The sequence below is a fragment of the Ictidomys tridecemlineatus genome, chromosome 2, assembly GCF_052094955.1.
Source record: "Ictidomys tridecemlineatus isolate mIctTri1 chromosome 2, mIctTri1.hap1, whole genome shotgun sequence".
NCBI lineage: Eukaryota > Metazoa > Chordata > Mammalia > Rodentia > Sciuridae > Ictidomys > Ictidomys tridecemlineatus.
Window position 1 is genome coordinate 119,100,675 of NC_135478.1, and position 16,638 is coordinate 119,117,312.

A 16,638-nucleotide genomic window follows, 5' to 3' on the forward strand; every position below is an offset into this window, starting at 1 on the left:
GGGACTCTGGATGACTCTCCTTCCCCCGCCACCCAGCAGGGCCACTGACCCCTGCCTTCCCCTCTCACACCAGGGCTACCTGGAACCAGAGAGAGCATGAGGGCCCTGCCGCTCCCTCAAGATGGTAGGTGCTGCCCGGGGCTCAGGGCCGCAGTGAGGGCCAAGAGCAAGTGGAGCTGCCAACCTAATGTTCTTTACTCCCCAGACCTAGGGGGTCCTCGGGGGCTGCCTGGGCCTACCGCCCCAAAGGAGATGCTGGCAGCCAGGGCCCCACAGGGATGAGAGGCCCACCAGGTAAGCACCCACCATGCCACCAAAGTCCCCTGCATTCTAGACCATCCCTCGGGCTGGGTGGACCCAGGCTGGGCCTTTCCTGCCTGGCTCTGACTCAGCCAGGGTGGCCTGGTCCCTTCTACCCATTGCTGTCCACCCGCCAGCCTCCAGGGACAGTGCGGCTCACGCCTGGCCCTCTGAAGGCCAGTCTTGGCTGCTCTGCTGATCTTTGGTACTTGCACTCACCAGGGTCTGAGATGGGCACTGGGTGAGGTTAGCCCAGTCCCTGCCCTCCGGGAGCCCCCAGGCCCGTGGGAGAATGGGCCAGACAGAGGAGAAATACTAGTCCCCACCCCGTGACCAGGGTCCCTCGGGAAACCTGGGGACCTGGGAGCCCTGATGAGGAAACCCAGGTCATTCTGGAGGGGATGCCAGTGCTGTGTCCATGCCCCTAACAGAGCCTGGGAGGGCAGACCTCGGGCTCCAAGCCCTGCTGTGCCAGCTGCCCGGGCTGCCAACCTGCCACTCTTGAGGCCACACCCCCTGCCTACTGTCCACCTACCAATCCCTGCCATCTCATTGCAGGTCCCCAGGGCCCCCCAGGGAGCCCTGGCCGGGCTGGAGCTGTGGGAACCCCTGGAGAGAGGGGACCTCCAGGACCACCAGGGCCCCCTGGTCCCCCGGGACCCCCAGCCCCTGTTGGGCCATCCCAGGCCAGGATCTCCCAGCATGGTGAGTCCCCCCGGGTCTGGGCAGGTTGACGTGGGGGTGACGAGGCTGATGACTATTGCCGTGGTGCCCACCACTTACACCTTGCCTGTGCCAGGTGTCTGCAGGTCCCCAGTGGTCCCCATCTGGTCACAGAGGAGGGACACTGAGGGCCAGAGAAAGGAGGTCACCTGCTATGAACACACAGCTGGGACATGGGGGGAATGACTTCAGATCTAGGTGCAGGGCCACCAGGCAGCAGGCCCTTCCCGAGCCTTGGAGCTGGCCGGAGTCCAGCCCTCCAGAGCACCAGGAAGTCCAAGGCCAACAGCAGGAAGAGAGCTCTGAGACTCCGAGGGCCACGGTGCTGGCCCTGTGCTGGGAGAGGCCCCCGCTTCCCCACCAGGCTGGGTCCTGATGTGGATCCCTGGCCGCCTCCTCTGGAGCCCAGCCCGACCCACACCTGTGCTTCCAGGGTCAGAGCACGGAGAGCCAGGCCCATCCCCATCTCTGTCACGGTCCAGAGGTGTGGCTGGGCCCTCTTCATTCAGTCAGTCTCCCCGTCAGTCATCTGGTACTCACTCACTAGTCACTCTCCCTCTCAGCTTCCCTGTCTCCACGGGCGTGATGGACATTGTGGCAGCCTCCCAGAACTCTTAGGATACCCGAGCACGGAAGCCAGGGACATAGTAGGTTGTCAATAAACAGGATCTTTTAGGATGAGTCCCGTTTGACAAGTAACAGTCCGGGCTCAGCAAAGCCAAGAGTCTTTCTGGATGTTACCAGCTGGAATGCAGTAGGTCAGACCCAGGGCTCCCTGCCTCTGGTCCTTCGTGGCCCACACTCCTTACTTCCCACCCTGGGAGCAGGTGCCCATTGGCACGTCTGTGCTGCCGGTGCCCCGTTGGTCCATCAGAGCTGACTTGGCAGAGGTGGCAGGGTGACACAGCTCTGCTCATTCATCATCTCTCCTCTCTCAGGGGACCCATTACATTCCAACACCTTCACTGAGACTAGCAGCCACTGGCCCCAGGGACCCCCAGGTCCCCCTGGTCTTCCAGGGCCCATGGGTAAGTTGCGTCCAGGCCTGGCATACGGGATGGGATTGTAAATGGCAGTGGGACTGGGGCTGTGGCTACCAGGGGGCAGTTGATGGCATTGTACTCTGTTCTGTTCCTGAGGACATCCTGTCTGATTCCAGGTCCCCCTGGACCTCCTGGTCCCACAGGTATCCCCGGGAGTCCTGGACACATGGTGAGTCCTTCTCCGAGTGTCCCCACCCATGTTTCCCACCCATCCATCCATCCATCCATCTGTTCGTCCTCCTGTAATTCATTCTTTCAACAAGCACTTACCAAGCATGTGATGCACAAGCTACTTTTCATAAATTTTCTAATGCAATAAAAAGCAAGGATGGTTGTCACCTAAGGCAGAGAAAAGTGGAGATCCTTGTCCTAGGGCTGTGGCCAGCATATGGCAACATCTGCAGGTGGGGTGGGGACTGACGGACTCCGGGGCCAGATTTTTTAACACTGAGCTCTTGAACTGCCCATTCTTTTGGGTGTAGGGTGAGGCCCAGGCTGGGCTGGGGTTTCCCTCCCTGACCCCTCTGCTCCCAAGCCCCTGCTCATTCTCTCCTACCACCCCACAAACTGAGGCCCTGTCTTATTGCTCAGGGACCTCAAGGCCCCACTGGACCCAAAGGAGTCCCTGGCAATCCAGGAGAGAAGGGCGAGAGAGTGAGTACCCACATCGCCTCAGGGGGGGATTCTGGGGGTCCAAGGGCCTAGGTCAGAGCCCTGACAACTAACTTCAGTTTCTCTTCCTCCTCTACCAGGGACTACGTGGGGAGCCTGGCCCCCAAGGCTTCACGGGGGGCAGCAGGTAAATGACAATATCGGCCCTATAAGCACCCCCAGGATCCCATAGGCCGCACCCCTGCTCTGGGCCCAGCCCTTGCAGCTACGGCCTCTGACCTTCCCTGTCTGGACCAGGCAGCTCCATTCTCTGGGTTGCTCCCCGACTCTGGGACCAGACATCCTTGTAAAAATCAGGCTTCAGACTTCACTCTGGCTGTACAGGACTCTTTCTTGTTCTCTTTCCCTGCACATCTTTTTGACTCTTTTTGTACTTCCAGTCTGTCCAAACTCTGACTATACATTTGTCCTTTTCTCCCTTTAATTCAGTCAATTCTGCTCTTTGTATTTTGAATCTTTGTTATTAGGCACCTACATGTTTTGGATTTCAGTGTTTCCTTGGCCTTTTTATCTTTATGGAAGTAATATCTTTATTTCTGATCATACTTCTTGTCTTGAATTCTACTTTGCTTACTATTAAGTAGCTACATCAGCGTTCTAATGCTTGGTGTTTACGTGGTGCATCTTTTTTGATCTAGCCTAGGAGCACTTGACCACTGAGCCAGATCCCCAGTCTTTTTCTTTTTTATTTAGAGACAGGGTCTCACGAATTGCTTAGGGCCTCGATAAGTTGCTGAATCTGACTTTGAACTCAAGATCCTCCTGCCTCAGCCTCCCGAGCCACTGGGATGACAGGTGTGCGCCACTGACTGCATCAGTGCAGTCTATGCCTTTGTATTTAAAGTGCTTCTCTTATAAACAGCATGTATCTTGAGTCTTGCTTTTTTCAAAAGTAGGACTTTTCATTCATTTCTATTTAATAATATGCATAATTATTGATAGGATTCTGTTTAAGTTTTTGTCCTATTTATCCCATTTGTTCTTTGTTTCTCTTCTCCTTTCTATTATTTCTTTCTTCTGGACTGAGTACGTTTAAAGATTTCATTTTACCTTCACTAAAATATTTTTATTAGTTATAGATGGACACCATACCTTGATTTTATTTGTTTTTTTTTTTGTGTGTGTGTGTGTGTGTCTGTAGTACCAAGGATTGAACCCAGTGCCTCACACGTTAGGCAAGTGCTCTGCGGTTGAGCTTCAGCCCAGCCCACTAATAACTTATTTTTTTTTTTTAGTTGTAGATGGACACAATATCTTTATTTATTTATTTGTTTACTTACTTACTTAATGTGGTGCTGAGGATCAAGCCCAGACTTCATGCATGGGAGGCAAGTGCTCTGCCACTGAGCCACAACCCAGCCCACTAATAACTTTTTAACAATGACTGTTTATGTGACTATTTTCACGATTGCTTTAAGAATAACAATATGTATCATTATATGTGCCCTTGTCATATCACAATTTACTTGAATTCATATCGTAGCACTTCATGTGTAAGTAGGCATGTTAAAGACAGATAATTCTGTTTTCACCTCCTGTTTTCCTTTGTGCTATTGATGCTCTATATTGTACTTCTACTTTTGTTATAAACCCTGATACGTTATTTTTTTTCTTGGCAATGCTGAGGATCAGACCCCAGACCTTGCACATGCTCGGCAAGTGCTCTATCACTGAATTGCACCTCGAGCCCAACATTAGTATATTGTTTTAAGTAGCCAGTTGAGAGCTGGGTGTGATGGCACACACCTGTATTCCCAGTCACTCAAGAGACTGAGGCAGGAGGACTGCAAGTTTGAGGCCAGTCTGGGTAACTTAGTGAGATCCTTTCTCAAAATAAAATAAGAAAGACTGGGAATCTAGCTCAGTGGTAGAGCACTTGCCTAGCATGTGCAAGGTCCTGGGTTCAGTCTCAAATACCCCCAAATAAATAAGTAAATAAATCATCAACTTTCAAAGAAGTTAAGAAGACAAGGTATAGTCCTAGCCTACTGGTAGTGGTGGTACATGTCTATAATCCTAGCGACTCAGGGAAGGATTGAAAGTTCAAGGCCAGCTTGGGTAACTTTCCAAGACCCTCAGTAACTTAGTTGGACCCTGTCTCTAAATGACAAATAGAAAGGACTGGGGATGCAGCTCAGTGGTAAAGCACCCCTGGTTCAATCCCCAGTACCAACCAAACACACACACACCTGGGGGTGTAACTCAGTAGTGAGAGTCCCTAGGTCTGATCCTCTATACAGGAAAAAAGAGAAAAAAAACCTATCAGCCTTCCATATCTATAGATTTCATGTCCCCAGATTCAAAGAATTATGGAGTAAAAATATTTTGGGGAAAATTGCATCTGTATTGAACATTTTTTCTTGACATTATTTCCTAACATTACAGTATAATGGCTATTTATATAGCATTGTCCTTGTATTATGTATTAGAGGTAATCTAGAGATGATTTAAATAATCTGTACACATAGGAGAATATATGTAGGATCTATGCAAATATTGTATTATTTTATGAGGCACTTGAGAATTTGTGCATTTGGGGATCCACAGGGAACCCAATCCCCAGTTACCAGGGGATTGGTTCCCCCATGAATAGTACATTTATATTTACTGATGCACTTACCATTTGTAGTACTCTGTACCTTACAGTGGATCCAAATTTCTATCTAGTATCTTTTTCCTCCAGCCTAAAGAAATTCCTTTAGCTTTTTTTTTTAATATTTTTTAGTTGTAGATGGACATACCTTTATTTGTTTATTTTTATGTGGTGCTAAGGATCGAACCTAGTGCCTCACACGAGCTAGGCAAGAACTCTACCGATGACCACGACCCCAGCCACTTCCTTTAGCTTTTCTGGTATTGTTGGTCCTCTGATGACAATTTATCTAAAACTGTCTCTGGGGTTAGGAGTGTGCTTCAATGATAGAGTGCATGCCTAGTATGATTGAGGCTTGTGGTGTGTCCCACAGCACCACAAAAGTAAAAATACAAATAAAATAGTCTCTATGTTATCTTAATGTTTTGCAAGATATTTTAGCTGGGTATAAAATTATATGTTGGCAGTTTTTTTCCCACTTTAACATTTTAAAGATGTTGTTCCATGGTTCTGACTTATATAAGTTTCTCTTGAGAAATTGGCTGTCATTGTTACTCTAAACATAATGTGTCTTTTATATATAATGTGGCTTTTAAGATTTTTCTCTTTAGCCAGGCATGGTGGTGCACGCCTATAGTTCCAGAGGCTTGGGAGGCTGAGGCAGGAGGATCACGAGTTCAAAGCCAGCCTCAGCAATTTATCAAGGTGTTAAGCAACTCAGTGAGACCCTGTCTCTAAATAAAATACAAAATAGGGGGTTGGGGCTGTGGCTCAGTGGCAAAGCACTTGTCTAGCATGTGTGAGGCACTGGGTTCGATCCTCAGCACCACATAAAAATTAACAAACAGAATAAAGGCATTCTGTGCATCTACAACTACAAAAAAATTTGTTTTAAAATACAAAATAGGGCTGTGGATGTGGCTCAGTGTTTGAGTGTCCCTGAGTTTAATCCCTGGTACCAACCAATAAACAAACAAACAAAAAAACCAGAGGCAAGTTTTTATGTGGTCATAAATTTTGAGTTCATTTGATGTAAATACCAACGAGCATGATTGCTGGATCATATGTTAAAGGTGTGTTTAGGTTTTTCTTTCTTTCTTTTCTCTCTTTCTCCCTCCCACCCTCCCTCTTTTCCTTTTTTCAGAGAAAGGATCTTAGTTGTGTGCACTGACACATGCCTATAATCCCAGCAACTTGGGAGGCTGAAGCAGGAGAACCACAATTTTGAGGTCAGCTTGAGCAACTTAGCAAGATCCTATCTCAAAATAAAATTAAAGGGCTGGGGTTATGGCTCAGTGGTGGCGTGCTTGCCTTGCACATGTGAGGCAATGGGTTTGATCCTCAGCACCATTTAAAAATAAATAAATAAATAGAGATGTTATTCATCACTAAAATAATATCTTTTTTAAAAATTAAAAAAATAAAATTAAAAAGACTGGGATGTAGCTCAGTGGTAGAGCACCCCTGGGTTCAATCCTCAGTTCCATCAGAGAGAGGAGAGAGAGAGAGAGAGAGAGAGAGAGAGAGAGAGAGAGAGAGAGAGAGAGAGAAGAGATACAAGGTCTTGCTGTGTTGCTTAGGCTGACCTCAAACTCCTGGGCTTAAGAGATCCTCCTGCCTTAGCCTAATGCACAGCCAAGGCTTTAGGCACAAACAACTGCACCCAGCTTAAGAGGGGATAAATTTCTGAGGCTGGCTTTGAACGCGCGATCCTCCTGCCTCAGCCTCCCAAGCCTCTGGGATTTTAGGCATGCACCACCATGCCCGGCTAAAGAGAAAATCTTAAAAGCCACATTATATATATAAAAAGACACATTATGGATAGGGTAACAATGACAGCCAGTTTCTCAAGAGAAACTATATAATTTAGAACCATGGAACAACATCTTTAAAATGTTAAAGTGGCAAAAACTGCCAACATGTAATTTTATACCCAGCTAAAATAGCTTGCAAAAAAAATTAAGATAACACAGAGACTATTTTATTTGTATTTTTACTTTAGTGGTGCTGTGGGACAAACCACAAGCCTTAAGCATACTAGGCATGCACTCTATTATTGAAGCACACTCCTATCCCCCAGATAGGATACTGTCAAGTTGTCTTCCAAAATGACTATACCATTTTGCATTCCCACCAGCAATGAATGAGAGTTGAGGTTGCTCCGTTCCCTTGCCAGGGTTTGGTGTTGGTCCTATTCTGTATTGTGGCTATTCCAGCACATGTGTATTGGCAAATTATTAGGGGGTTGTTTTTGTTTTATCTCATTGTTGTTTCAATTTCAGTTCCCTAATGATGTGTGATGTTGAACACCCTCTTATACCCTATTTGTTGTCTGTATATCTTGTTTGGTAAGGGTGTCTGTTTAAGTCTTTTGTCCATTTTTGATTGGATTTTTTTTCATATTGTTGAGTTTTAAGTTCTTAGTTCAGGATGTCTTTTGCAAATCTCTTCTCCTAGCTTTTGGCTGGTCTTCCCATTCTCTTAACAATGTTTTGTAGAGAGAAGTTGTTAGTTTAATCCATTTATCAATTATGTCTTTTCGTGGATCATGCCTTTGGTATCATGTCTAAACATTATGGCATATGAAAGATCATCTAGGTGTTCTTCCATGTTATCTTCTAGGAGTTTTGTAGTCCTGTATTGATAGTTAGGTCTGCGGCCAATTTTGAGTTTATTTTTGTGAGGGTGTAAGGTTTCATGTTTCTCAGCTGGGTTCTACTCCTGGGCTCAGGGGATCCTTCTGCCTCAGCCTCGAGAGCTGCGGGGTTCATTGTAATTATTTATTTGTTTTGCATGTGGGTGGCCAAGTGTTCTAGCACTAGTTCTGGAAAAGTCTGTCTTTGCTCCCTTGTTACCCTTGCTCCTTAGTTGAATATAGGTTCACTATATTTATGTGAATCTCTTTCTAGGGCATCTAGTCTGCCCCATTGATCTAGTTTTCTGTTCTTTGACCAGCAAATTGCTGTCTAGATTAGTGCAGCTTTATAAGAAGTCAGGCAGCATTAATCCTACAACTTTATTCTTCTCTCTTAATACTGAGTTCACACTGGTTGTGGTGGCACATGCCTATAATCCCAGCTCTTCAGGAGGCTGAGGAAGGAGGATCCCAAGTTTGAGGCCAGCCTCAACACTTACTAAGACCCTCAGCAATTTAGGAAGAGTCTATCTCAAAATGAAAAATAAAAAGGACTGGGTAAAATGGCCAGTACTCTGTACCCCCCCCAAAAAAAATACTGAGTTGGCTATTCTGGGTCCTTTGCTTCTCTGTAAAAGCTTTAAAATAAGTTCATTGATATTACAGATTACCTTGCTGGGATAGACACACATACTGAGGATTAATCCCAGGGGCACATTACCACTGAGCTACATCACCAGCCCTTTTATTTTGAGACATGGTCTCATTAATCTGCTCAGGGCCTCACTAAGTTGCTGAGGCTGGCTTTGAACTTTCAATCATCCTGCCTCAGCCTCGCAAGCCTCTGGGATTACAGGCGTGCCAACACACCTGACGCATTAATTGATTTTTTTTTAATCTTTATTTTTATGTGATGCTGAAAATCAAACCCAGGGCCTCACACATGTGAGGCAAGCACTATACCACTGAGCCACAAGCATTAATTGATTTTTGAATGCTGATCTAATCTTGCATAATGAGATAAATTTCATTCACTGATGGTGTATACTTAGTTTTATATGTTGTTGGACTTGATTTGCTAATATTTTATTGAAGACTTTTGTGTTTATATTTATGAAAGATATCAGTTTGCAGTTTCTTGTAATGTCTTTGAGGATGATATTAGAGTAATCCTGGCCTCATAAAATGATTTGGGGTTTGAGGGTGTAGCTCAGTGGTACAGCACATGCTTCGCATGCATGAATAATTTTCATTTAATTCAGAACATGTTTACATTTCTCTTGAGATCCCTTCTTTGACCTATGTGCTAAAGTGTGTTACTCAATCTCCTAGTATTTTAGAAGTTTCCAGTTATCCTTCTGTAATGGATTTCTAACTGAATTCCATTGTGGTCTGAGATAATCCATTGTATGATTTCTAGTCTTTTAAAAATTTGTTGAGGTGTATTTTACGGCCCTTTGTCATCTATCTGGTGAATGTTCTTCTTAAGCTTGAGAAGAATGTGTCCTTTGCTGCCATTGGATGAAGTAGTCTCTAAATTTCAATCATACACCATTGATTGACGGTGCTACTGAGGTTAACTATGTCTTCGCTGATTTTCTGCCAGCTGGGATCGATCCATTTCTGATAAGCAGTGTTAAAGTCTTCAGCTGTAATAGTGGAGACTATTATGGGATTCAACTGTTTTTGAAGTTCTTGGTGAAGTTCTCACTGAGGATAGAACCCGGCCTCTCACCTGCTAGGCCAGCGCCCCACCACTAAGCTACTCCCCCAGCCCTTTGTTTTGTTTGGAGAGAAGTCCTCACTGAGTTGTCCAGGCTGGCCTTGAATTTGCAATCCGCTGGCCTCAGCTTCCGGGGTCGCTGAGATGACGGACCTGTGCCACCACACCCTGGGTTTCTTTTCTTTTTTTTTTTTAATGTATTGTTCTTAGACATATATGACAGTGGGATGTATTTTGACATATTATACATACACAGACTATAACATTCTAATAGCACCCCATTCTTGTGGTTGAACAGGATGTGGCGTCACACTGGTCCTGTATTCATATGTGGACACAGGAAAGCCCTGTCCGGTTCATTCTGCGGTCTTTCTTACCCCATTCTCCGCCCCCTTCATTCTCCTTTGTTTAATACGATGAACTTCTATTCTCCCCACCCCCTTATTGTGTGTTAGCACCCACGTATCAGAGAGAACATCCAGCCTTTGGTTTTGGGGGACTGGCTTATTTCACTTAGCATGACAGTGTCCAGTTCCATCCATTTACCAGCAAATGCCATAACTTCATTCTTCTTTATGCCAGCCCAGTTTTTTAAAAACCCTTTTTCAGTTCATGCTTCAGTTTGAATTGTTCCGTTGACCTGTCTTCAAATTGATCATGTCTTCTGTTGTGTACAGTCTTCTGTTAATCCCATCTAGTGAATTTTTATTTCCAGAATTTCCATTTGAATTTTTTTTTTGTAATTTACACATCTATCCCAAAATTCTCCATTGCGTAAGCTATTATCATATTGATTCCGATAAATTCTTTACCCTATCTGTCATAGGTATTTTAAAACCCTTGTCTGCTAATTATACAACACGTTGGTGGCTGTGATTTGTTTCTTTGGTGTGCATGTGTGGCACTGGGAATTGACCCAGGGCCTGACGTACGCTAGGCAAATGCTGTACCACTCAGCCAAGCCCCAGGCCTTTTTGTGTTATTTTTGAGACGGGTTCTTGCTGAGTTGCTCAGGCTGCCTTTGAACTTGGGATCCTCCAGCTTCAGCCTCCCAACTGGCAGGGACTATAGGTGTGGGCCACCGTGCCCAGCTGGGTCTGTTTCTGTGGACTGTTTTTTCTCTTGAATCTGGGTGACATTTTCCTGTTTTTCACACCTTGTAACTTTTTTATTGCACACTAGACAATGAAGATAATGTATTGAGGGCACTCTGGGTTCTATGATCATATGCCAAACAGTGTTTTGTTTTAGCACAATTAAATTACTAATGGATCATCTTGCTCCTTGGGAGACCTAGTTTTAGGCTTTATCGAAGAAAGCCCATTTTGGTTTTGTCCTTGGTCCTAGCGGGGGGGGGGGGGAAACCCAGTCTTAGGAATATAGTCTTTATTCCTGAAGCATGGCCTCTCTGGACTTTCATTAGAAAGCCTTAGGCATTCGGAACTCTGTCTCCTGTGTGGTGGGGAATTGTTGAAATCCACGCTGAGTTCCACTAACCTGCTGACTCTCTCCTGGGCTCCTTGGAATTCCGCCCTGTGGATCGTCAAAGGGCTAGAGGACAGCATTTATGCAGGTTTTGGTCCCTTTCTTGGGGCTCCCTGATCTCCAGGGTTTCTCCGCAGTTCCCTCCTTCTCTGGTGGCTTCAACTTGGACCTCTAACTCCTCGGGGAAATTAAACCACAGATTGCTGCTTGAACTCTATTTGCCAGGCCATTTTTTTCTTTTGTTTTCTTTCTTGTGGTATTGAACCCAGGGGTGTTTTACCACTGAGCAACATCCCTGGTCTTTTTTTTTTTTTTTTTTTTTTTTTTTGTACCAGGGATTGGACCTAGGGGTGCTTAACCACTGAGACACATCCCCAGCCCTTTTTTATTTCTTATTTTGAGACAGGATCTCACTAAGTTGCTTAGGGCCTAAATTGCTGAGGCTGCCTTTGAACTTGAGGTCCTCCTGCCTCAGTCTCCTGATTGGGATGACAGCCATGCACCATTACGCCCAGCCCCTCATCCTTTTTATTTTTATTTTGAGACAGGGTTTTGTTAAGTGGTTCAGGCTGGCCTCACTTGGAATCCTCCTGCCTCAGAATCCCAAGTTCCTGGGATTAGAGGCACGTCGTACCACCTCTGTATTTGACTTTATCTAATGGTCGTCCAACATAAGCTACTCCCTAGGGGGTTCTTTGTTTTTTGCGGTGCTGGGGGTTAAACCTGGGGCGTCACACATTCTAGGCAGGCGCTCTACCTCTGAGCTACCCCCTCGCCCATCTGTCTGTTTCTCTAAGTCTTTCTCCCCCTGCCTCCCCTCCATCCATCTCTTCTCCCTCTCTCCCTCCCTACTCTTTCTCCTCCCCTCCTTTACTTCTGTCTCTGTCTCTCCTTGCAGGGAGAACCTGGCCCCAAAGGAGATCCTGGTGAGAAGAGCCACTGGGTAAGCTTTGGTCCGGCCTCGACGCCCTGCCTTCTCCTGCCCCGGGTGCTCATGGGAGAATTCTCTCATCACTAGGCCCTGGGAGTGGGGGCGCCCCGTCCAGATCCCCACTACAGCCCGATCTCCCGGGCAGGAGCTTGGGCACATCTCAGCCCAGCCCTCTCCCCGATCCTGTCACTCCCAGCTGAGCAGCACTAGCCCTGTCAGCAGACCCATGTCCTGTGTCTCTGTCTTTGTCCCTGCCTCACCTTCCCTCTGTGACCTTTCAAGGCCAGGGTTCTGCTGGGTTGGGTTGACTCAGGCCAGACTGCATCCCCTGCCACCAGGGTCCCCTCCCGGTAAGGACTTCGGCTTCTTCCCCCCTCTCTGTGGAAGGAAGGGAAGCCTGAGGACGGTATCCACGAGGAAGAACAGAACAGGGGACAGAGGGACAGGACAGGAAAGTCACGAAGCAGGACTGGGGACGTAGCTCCGTGGTTGAGCACTTGCCTGGCATGAGTGAGGCCCTTGGGTTGGATCCCTAAACCTACAAAAAGGAAAAGGAGAAAGGGTCGGGGGAGCGCCATGATGGGTGGGAAGGAAGGCCCTGGACACTGGGAGGGGCTGGGAGGCCCTGGGTGAGAGGGACAGGACACCTAGACAAGCCCTCTACCTGGGAAGACCAGGAAGCCTGGGAAGGGAGGGAGGCCTCGAGACCATGTGTACACACTCGACATGACTCAACCCCACTGTGTCCAAAAGATGATAAGTAACAGGGGATCCTAGATATCATCACATGTGTAGGAGGCCCAAGAGGAATGGTCTCATGCACAGGAGAACCCTGGAAAGTGAGATGAGAGGACCTGGGGGCCATTCGGTACGCAGACAAACTGGAAGGTTAGGAAGGGAGGCCGGGACGCTGTCGCGTACAGCGGGGTGCAGTGGCACACCCTGTCGTCACAGCAACTCCGGAGGCCAAGGCTGGAGGATCATGACTTTGAGGCCAGCCTCGGCCACCTAGCAAGACCCTGTCTCCAAATAAAATGGATAATCCCATCAATATGTGCAGAGAGAAAAAATAAAATAAATAGGGATGGGGAGACAGCTCAGCGGTAGACCGTGGGAAAAGAAGGAAGGAAGGAAAGAGTCAGACACCCAGACGACAGAGTGCCTAAGGGAACCTAGAAACAGCACCCTCAGAAACTGCACAGTTAATGTAGGGTCCCGGGACCTCTGTAATCAGGGATAACTGCAACAAGGGAATTTCAGGCTTAGAAATCTACTCCCCAAGAGGCCTGTGAGGGAAGGATCAGGAGCCTAGAACATACCATGCCTGAAGCCCCACAGTGCGGGGACCTGGAGGCCATCGCCGACATAGAAAGTGGGTCAGGTGGGGCAGACACCTCTACCGGACAGACCGTGGGGGCTCCTTTGGAGGATGGGGTTGCACCTCCCTCCCCATGCAGTCTGGCCGGGACAGCCTACTTTCTCCCGGACACAAATGAGGACATGGGCAGCTGCAGTGTCTGCCCTGCCTCTCGGTTCCTGGTTGTGGGGTCAGGGATGGATACAGCCGTGGGACCCCCGACCCTGCACGAGCCTCCTCCGTGTTTCCCCGCGACTCCCGGAGCCTGCTACCTCTCCCAGTTGCTTGCTGGCCTCCCCAGCCGCCCTCCTACCCTCCCTCCAGGACGCTTTAGTTTCAGTGTGGTAATAAGCTGAGCTGGGGGTCAGGACAGGTCCGTGTGAGCCCCGTCCTCTGCCTCCCCAGGGCCCTCACTCCCCCAGAGACCCTCATTCTGGAAACACGACCCAGGGGAGGTGGCACAAGCCAGGTGGGGGCAGAGGGAAACTGCTCGGTCACTGCAGGGAGAGCCCTGGCAGGGGGTCAGGCTGCCTGGCCTACCCCAGGGCAGGACCACATGTGGGACCCAAGAGGTAGCAGGTCCCTGTTCGTCCACCTTCCTCCCCTTGTCCATCTGCTCTTCTGCCCCTGCTTACTGCCTGCCTGGAGGGGCTCGCTGGGCTGGGGGTTGCATGAGGCTTTGGGAACTGGATGGAGGGGGCAGCTCTGTTGGAAATAGGTGAGAACAGGTGCTGGGTACACTCCACCTCCCAATGTCCCCTTGGCACATCTTTCAGACGTTGACCTGGCACAGCTGTAGCTCTGCAGTGACACCCAGTGACCACAGGAGTACACTGCAGAGCCTGAGCCCTTCCCGCTAGATATCCACCTTCACCCTTCATTCAGACAGAAACAGGCCCAGCTCTGCAGAGAAAAGCCCCCGCACAGCCAAAACTGGAGCCCAGGCTTTAGGCTCCCACGGGAGCGAGGAAACCAGCTACCATTCCCTTTGTCTGTGGTGCCAGGCCCAGGGCTGGGCACTCTGGACACAAATGCCATGTGAACACAGTCCCCGTTCCTGGGATGATTAGTGTGGAATGGGGAGAAAGACCCCATAATCACCATCCACAGGACAGAGGAAGCTCAACTGTGATGGAAGAGGCCGTAGTATCTTTTTTTTAAAATTTTTTTTTAAAGAGAGAAAATTTCAATATTTATTTTTTAGTTTTCGGCAGACACAACATCTTTGTGTGTATGTGGTGCTGAGGATCGAACCCGGGCCGCATGCATGCCAGGCGAGTGCGCTACCGCTTGAGCCACATCCCCAGCCCATATCTTCTACATGGAGATGGACTAGACCTGAAATCTGCATAACCAGGAAAGGGTGTTTAGACAGAGGAGCAAGAACATGTGCAAAGGCCCTGGGGCAAGAGTGAGCCCTAGGTATTTGAAGAGCTGCAAATACTTGGAGTGACAAGGAGTGAGACAGAGGCCAAGGAGGCTTTCAGGTCTTAGGAGGCCCTTAAATGAAACTGAACTTTGTTTTATAGGTATCCGGGGAGTCACTGAAGTACTTGGAGTGATATGGTCATATTTTTTTCTTTGCAAAATATCCTTCTGATGGCCATGTGGAGAACAGATGGGAGAAGGGACAACATGGGAGAAAGAGAAAGAAACTAGACAGGAGGCCAGCAGGGTCATCCTTGTGAGAGACTGCGGGGGCTGGAGCTGAGGGGGTGCAGCAGGACAGATGCCCGTGGAGCTAAGAGACTCTGGGTGCTGCTTTGGCTCTGAAGGGAAGTGAGGAATCAGACCTAAAAAGTAAGGGGGAGCAAGCACGCGGCTCTGCTCATAGAAAAGCGGGAGTTATCTGTGGGACAGCCCAGTGGAGGTGTCCAGCCGGCCCCAGACACAAAGCACAAGTGTGGCCAGGCTAGGAGGGGATCTGGGTGTCACCAGTGAAAACAGCAAGGCACCTGTTTCGGGTGGGCTGCAAACAGTGTTTTGTTTTTTTTTTTTAACTTTCCCCTAGATTTTCATTTTGAAAATTTTCAGCAGAGTGTGGTGGCACCCACCTGTCATCCCAGCCACTTGGGAGGCTGAGGCAAGAAGACATTCCAGAATATGGATGAGTGTTCTTTTCTGAGGAAGGGGCTCTGGGCTGCCAGCATTTTAAGCACAGGTTCCCTGAAGGCAATGTCACTCAAACATGTTATTCTTTCTTTCTTTCTCTCTTTCTCTCTCCTTCCTTCCTTCCTTCCTTCCTTCCTTTCTCTCTCTCTCTCTCTTTCTTTTTCTCTCTCTCTCTTTCTCTCTCTTTCTTTCTCTCTCTCTCTCTCTCTCTCTCTCTCTCTCTCTCTCTCTCTCTCTTTCTCTTTCTCTTTCCTCCCTTTCTTTTTACTGGGGATTGAACCCAGGGACACTTAACCACTGAGCCCCATCCCCAGCCCTATTTTGTACTTTGTTTAGAGACAGGGTCTCACTGAGTTGCTTAGCGCTTCACTGTTGCTGAGGCTGGCTTTGAACTCACGATCTTCCTGCCTCAGCCTCCCAAATGGTATGCACCATCACCCCTGGCATTTTTGCTTCTTTATAAGTGGCCTGATCTCACTGATAGAGTTAATTAGGGTGAGGCTGATGTAAAATTTGAGAAGTGGATTTAAAGAATATAAGTTGGAGCTGGGGGTACAGCTTGGTGGTAGATAGAGTATTTGTCTAGTTCGTGGGAGGCTCTGGGTTTGATCGTCAGAACCACAAAAAATAATTTTAAAAAATTACATAAAGCATAGGAAGTAGCTGGATGCAGTACATACACCCATCATTCTAGTGACTTGGGGGTCTGAGCCAGGAGACTCACGAGTTCCAGGCCAGCCTGAGCAATTCAGTAAGACCTTCTCTGGAAAGAAAATATCAAAAGGGCTAGGGATGTGGCTCAGTGGTAGAGCAATCGGTGGTGCAATCCCCAGGGCCAGAAGGGAAAACAGAATATGAAGTAAAGGAGAGTCGAGGTGGCCCAGGGACATAGCAAGAGGTCATGCAGGTGAAACGAGACCAACTGGAGTTGGGCAGCAGAGATCAGAGGTCAGGGTGGGCTCCGTGGCAGTCTTGGGGTGAGGATCGTGACAGGCTCTGGGACAGCAGTTCTGCCTCTGTGGATTGGCATCCCCCTGTCTCCAGAGGATCTGGATTTGCAGCCA

At 48.1% G+C, this 16,638-nt stretch overlaps 1 protein-coding gene across 1 annotated transcript in view; it reads left to right on the top strand.

Moving 5' to 3' along the window:
• The window catches only part of Emid1 (EMI domain containing 1), a 41,580-nt gene that overhangs the window by 19,210 nt on the left and 5,732 nt on the right, over positions 1 to 16,638 (top strand). Inside the window, 9 exon segments of the mRNA XM_078039687.1 lie at positions 206 to 238; positions 241 to 294; positions 859 to 1,005; positions 1,962 to 2,051; positions 2,183 to 2,235; positions 2,658 to 2,720; positions 2,819 to 2,858; positions 3,434 to 3,438; positions 12,073 to 12,117. Coding sequence (XP_077895813.1) covers positions 206 to 238; positions 241 to 294; positions 859 to 1,005; positions 1,962 to 2,051; positions 2,183 to 2,235; positions 2,658 to 2,720; positions 2,819 to 2,858; positions 3,434 to 3,438; positions 12,073 to 12,117 — 530 coding nt within the window.